At 38.5% G+C, this 6,000-nt stretch overlaps 1 protein-coding gene across 7 annotated transcripts in view; it reads right to left on the bottom strand.

Annotated features, from left to right (window-relative positions):
- Nucleotides 1-745: 745 nt before the first annotated feature.
- LOC306874642 (NLR family CARD domain-containing protein 3-like) overlaps nt 746-6,000 on the bottom strand; it is a 183,660-nt gene continuing 178,405 nt past the window's right edge. For 4 of the 7 annotated variants that reach the window (XM_079424797.1, XM_079424800.1, XM_079424801.1 and 1 more), the window contains 3 exons: nt 5,415-5,588; nt 2,004-2,177; nt 999-1,919 (listed from right to left, as the gene is read on the bottom strand). In XM_079424797.1, the coding sequence (XP_079280923.1) occupies nt 1,913-1,919; nt 2,004-2,177; nt 5,415-5,588 (355 nt within the window). In that variant the 3' untranslated portion in view covers nt 999-1,912. Of the gene's footprint in view, nt 1,920-2,003; nt 2,178-5,414; nt 5,589-6,000 lie in introns of all 7 variants that reach the window. The other 3 variants (XM_079424803.1, XM_079424804.1, XM_079424799.1) reach the window with 2 other exon arrangements.

The raw sequence follows: 6,000 nt of genomic DNA, 5'->3' as shown, positions 1-6,000 counted from the left end.
TTGTTTTTTTAAATATGAAAAAATGAAAATTATAAGCAAAATGTTATTTTCCACTCATACGCAGTATTTATGACCATCATGGGGTAAAGTGATGGGTAAACCCAAGGCCCTCTCATAGGCCCCTTATCATGTGTCTTTGAGCGCTAACGGTGTGTGTGCACCCACAGCTCCTTAGCAGGTAAGAAAACTGAAACAATAAGGATGTATGTAAACCAGTGCTGCTCTGTCACACAGCCTGTGCAATAAGTTGGTCATTTTATGCAATAGAGCAAAATAAGTTGATTTGTGTACAGAGTAACAACAGGTTAATTAAGGTCAACTCATATTGTAGGATGCTCTACTGCTCCTTCTGAGTCACATGCATCAATCTGCATCTAATCTCACTTTCTGACTGTCCACAAACCTAGTATTGGGAGCCCATTCATTAAATTGCACATCTTGGATGTCTTCCTGATCTAAAGCCTGAGACACCTCAACAGCTGAAGACCAAAGACATCAAACTCAGTCTAAGGTGAGTGATGAAAGGCAGCTATTTTAATCAACTGATTTGTCCCATTCTATTCAATTTGAAATGTTATTTTCCAAAACCTGACTTGTAATCTTATCACTGCATTCCCAGAGATGCTAATGCTGTCTTTATAGTAATAGGACTGAGTCACAGTTGTAAGTCATTATTTTCACAAAGATTCTGATCTGTGATGCTTCTCAGTAGACACCAAACATGTTTGTGTTTGTTTGTTTGTTTATAACATGACAGGTGAACAGGTGAAGAATAAAAAAGGAAGACATGTCCCTTCAAATAAGAATAAGACAGGATATTGCTGGATACTGTTGCTTGTTTTCATTGTGTCCTGAAATGCCATGCTTTGGCAATAAACTGATTATCATAAACAACACATGTATTTTTCTAGGGATGTGGCATGACCAGGGGATAAATTGTTGCAGTCGTTAATTTAGCCTGATAGCTTGAATCAACTGAAGTATTTCTTATTTATTTTGTAAGGGTAATCTTCTGGACTTACTTTAAGACACCAAAACTATTTAACACAGGAAAAAAAATAGTACAATGTGCTTTTCAGGGGTAAAGATATATTTGACCCAATATGTCTTAATAAATATATTAAACAGTATTTTTTTATTTTATTTTATTTCCATGACAAAAAAGTTACCACAAAAGAGTAATTATTGAATAATATACATTGGAAGAAAGCTTGGCAAAAAATATTCAAAGCAAAGATTTACCAAGATTTGTGAATCCCAGAGGGGTCATAGTTAGATCTGTTAAAATAGAGATCTATTTATAAATAATTGATGTTTTACATATTTAATTTATTTAGTTTATTACAGTATGTTTATGTCAAACTCTCTCCTTGAGACTGGAGCACTCTGCTGGTAAACTGTGATCATGACTGTCATATACTATACTGTTGTCTTTGACCTAGCATATTCATATTCAAATTTCTGACTTAAAACACAAAACCAACAAGAATTATAAAAAATAAAACTCTACAGCATGATTTATTCATGCTGCATCACATGCTGGGGACCTTCATACATATGCACAGCACAAAACACAGTATGACGCTGTTTGTTTACAAGAAATTACTGAGAGTGCAGTTCAATACAAGAGTAGTCCCACTGTGAAATTACTGTGAAAGCAATGCAGTTATTAACCTGGAATATACTGTACTTTCACACTAAATTATTACAGTGCAGTTAGTATGTCCAATCTAATTATTTAAACAAATGTTCCCATGAGACTGGAAAAAAATGTAGGCTGAATAAAAATTAATAACAAAATCCTTCACGTATGAAACTGCTGGATCAGTATCAGTATTAATGTCCAGGTGACAGTCTTGTTCAGGACGTGTTGTTTTGATTCACTTGTTTAGAGCTTGTGGAGTTTCCTCTGTCAAATACTGTACAATAGAGAGAAAGATCAAATACACTAAGATCTGCTTTAATACAAGATAATAAATTACATCATTGAATCAATAACTTACTGTAGTTTCTGTAGTTTACAGTGTGGATCCTCCAGTAGAGCAGAGAGCAGCTTCACTCCTGAGTCTCCTGGTTTATTACAGCTCAGATCCAGTTCAGTCAGGTGTGAGGGGTTTGATCTCAGAGCTGAACTCAGAGCAGCACAGCCTTCCTCTCCAATACTGCAGTTAATCAGCCTGCAGAGAGTGAAGAACATGAATGATCTCTGGGATTGTGTTTCAGCTTTAGGGTGAGAGAGTGTTTGTATGAGCTCTGCTTTTCTCTCTCACACCAGGATCGGTGCTATAGAGATTTTATCTTGCCAGCAGCCGAGACATTAATTTAACTCACTCTACATGATTCCTGATTGTGATGCTGAACTAGTTCATCGTTTTCACTCCTCAAACCGTTTGTAGTACTATACAGGTGATAATGTTAAAATAAGAGTAACATTATAGTGTAACTATGATATATAAGTCTTGTAAGGATCACTAATCGGCTCAATGATGAAATCCAGCGGCGTGGATGAAGGTATAATGTGTGAAGGACTACTACTCCTGCTTTAATCTAACTCCAATTCTCAAGTGATCATTAAATTTAGAATGTGTTTCTAATTAGTAACTAATCACAAATATTGGTTAGTTTAAATTGAGATATTTGATTATTCTGTACATCCTATATTTTCAATTATTCATTCATCAGGGACTCGATGTTGTGTTTGAGTCTGACTCCGACCGGAGGTCATGAATCTCACGATCACAAACTCTCCAGTCTCAACTTACTCAGAGGGTGCAAGGATAACCACAAAATATATATTGTGTGTTTAATAGCCTGTTTATTAGCTTGTGTCTAATAACATATTAATTTTTGTTCCTTTAGATTCACAACACATTGCTACAACTCCTGCAGCAAACCGTAACAGGAGGAAAATACAACAGATTTATGCTAACGCTAGTTTGTCTTATGATTTAGTTCTCTAGACTTGGGAAGTGATTAATAAAGAGGAATCTGTCTGTTCAGTTCATGATTGAGGTGTCAAATCAACCGGCTCATTGAGGAGAGGAGTGCTGTATCTTTTCTAAGTGATCGGTCCTACGATGTTCACACAGCGGACGAAAAAACAGGCAAAAATATTCCCATAGACTTACAATGACGGAATGTTCATGAATTTGAATCTCAACTGTCACTTTCTCTCTCTCACACACACACACACACACACACACACGCACACTCTCTCTTTCAGACAGACACACACACAGACACACAGGCAGACAGACACACACACTCTCTCTCACACACACACTCTCTCTCTCAGACAGACACACACTCACACACACAGACACACAGGCAGACAGACACACACACTCTCTCACACACACACTCTCTCTCTCAGACAGACACACACTCACACACACAGACACACAGGCAGACAGACACACACACTCTCTCACACACACACACTCTCTCTCTCAGACAGACACACACTCACACACACAGACACACAGGCAGACAGACACACACACTCTCTCACACACACACACTCTCTCTCTCAGACAGACACACACTCACACACACAGGCAGACACACACACAAACTCTCTCACACACACACAAACTCTCTCTCACACACACACTCACTCAAACACAGAAACTCGTAGAAGCTTTTCTCTCTCTCTCTCTTTCTAATTCAATTCAAATAAGCTTTAGTGGCATGACTGTGTAATATTTCATTGGCCCATAGAAACCTCTATGAACACACTTGACTTGACCGCGGAGGATGAATTTAAGTTTTATTGAAAAGTGTTTATGTATTCTACACTCGTAGCACGCGCACACATTAGGATAGGTTAGATGCCTGCCTCCGTTGCGAGTCCCTATCAAGCACTTTACCGATTCAACTCCTCTCCTCTCCTCCTCTGCCTGGCTCTTTGCCGCATCTCTCACCGCAGAGCAAGCCTGTTCTTGATAAAGCTGCTGTGAAAACGTGGGAAAAGCCGACGAGGAAGAAGTTGGGGTGAAGCAATCTTTATATAGGCAGAGCAAAATACTTCAATACTTTATGGGGGCAGAAAATATCATTTATGTAATTTCATAATTATTATCAACGCGAAGAGTCCCGTTTTCCCTCCAAAAAGCAGCATGATTACAAATATGATATTGATTTTATACAACAGTTCAATAAACAAGTTAATATTAAATGGACTTGTGTTTTAGACAGTATTGCCTGTTTTTGCTCTATTTCTCCACCAAAAATCATTGCAAACACAGCCACAGCACTGTTTTGTATCTCTGAGCAACATGCTGTGTTTTGTTCCTGAATGAATCAATCAACCGTTTAAATGATTCGGTTCAATCGCGACGACTCACTTATTAACAATGACTTGCTGCCACCTACTGGCCGTTTTAATTTAAAAAAGTAAAGTAAAAGTCGTGACGTATTGTCAAGTATGGTGACCCATACTCGAAATTGGTGCTCTGCGTTTTAACCCATCCAAGTGCACACACACAGCAGTGAGTAGTGAACAAATGCGCACACACACACACACACCGTGAACACACACCCGGAGCAGTGGGCAGCCATGCTGCAGCGCCCGGGGAGCAGTTGGGGGATCGGTGCCTTGCTCAAGGGCACCTCAGTCGTGGTATTGAGGGTGGAGAGAGCGCTGGACATTCACTCCCCCCACCTACAATCCCTGCCGGCCGGAGACTCGAACCCGCAACCTTTCGATTACGAGTCCGACTCTCCAACCATTAGGCCACGACTTCCCCAATTCGACTCAATCGACTTAAAATTTCACATTTAAATTATCTTTTCATTTTAAAATACTTGTAAATATCAGTATTCAACGTTTTATGTTTAAAACACTTTTAGATGAAAATGGTTTTCCAAAAATAAAAATACCCATAAAAGGTAAAAATCTATTTAAACTTATTGGAAAAGATTAATTTCTATCACTGCTGTGAACTAACCTCACAGAATATGAAGAATATCAAAAACATTTATGAGTCAGCTGTCCACGGTAGTCCTTAATATACCAGCACAATAACACACTCAGAAAAATAGTGTCTCATTATCGATAAAATCACAGAAAATATTTAGATATCATTCTGTCAATATCACACACCCCTATGTGTCAGTTACTTAAAGTTACTATTTATTGAACTAAATTATTTTTATCTAACTTTATGATGAATATATGAAATGTATGAGACAAGGAATATGTTTCTGCTATAACTATTTATTTATTTATTTATTTATTTATATATCTTTTCTTATTTTCCACAGAAGAAAGTCACACTGTATTCAAATGACTTGAAGATAATTAAAGTTACGACAGTTTTAATTTTTGGGTGAACTATTGCTTTAACATGAAATGTTTTTGTTTGGCAGTATTTTCACACAGTTTTTGTGTTTAATAATATAATAACACTTACTGTAGTTTCTGTAGTTTACAGTGTGGATCCTCCAGTAGAGCAGAGAGCAGCTTCACTCCTGAGTCTCCTGGTTTATTACGGCTCAGATTCAGTTCAGTCAGGTGTGAGGGGTTTGATCTCAGAGCTGAACTCAGAGCAGCACAGCCTTTCTCTCCAATACTGCAGCCCCACAGCCTGCAGAGAGAGAGAGAACAACTAAAGATGAGTTAAGTTCATTCACTGTTCATCACAGATACATGAATGAGGTGTCAAATCGACCGGCTCATTGAGGAGAGGAGTGCTGTATCTTTTCTAAGCGACTGGACCTACGATGTTCACACAGCGGATGAAAAAAATCAGGCAAAAAAATCCCATAGAGTTACAATGACGGAATGTTCATGAATTTGAATCTCAACTGTCACTTTCACACACACACACACACACACACACACACACACACACACACACACACACACACACACACACACACACACACACACACACACTCACACACTCTCTCTCAGTCACACACACTCTCACACACACACTCTCTCTCACACACTCTCTCTCACACACACACTCTCTCTCTCACACAGAGACACAGGCA

Source organism: Barbus barbus (assembly GCF_936440315.1).
Source record: "Barbus barbus genome assembly, chromosome: 9".
Classification (NCBI taxonomy): domain Eukaryota; kingdom Metazoa; phylum Chordata; class Actinopteri; order Cypriniformes; family Cyprinidae; genus Barbus; species Barbus barbus.
Note: the sequence above shows the minus strand (reverse complement) of the source record. Positions and strands in the feature narration are given on the sequence as shown.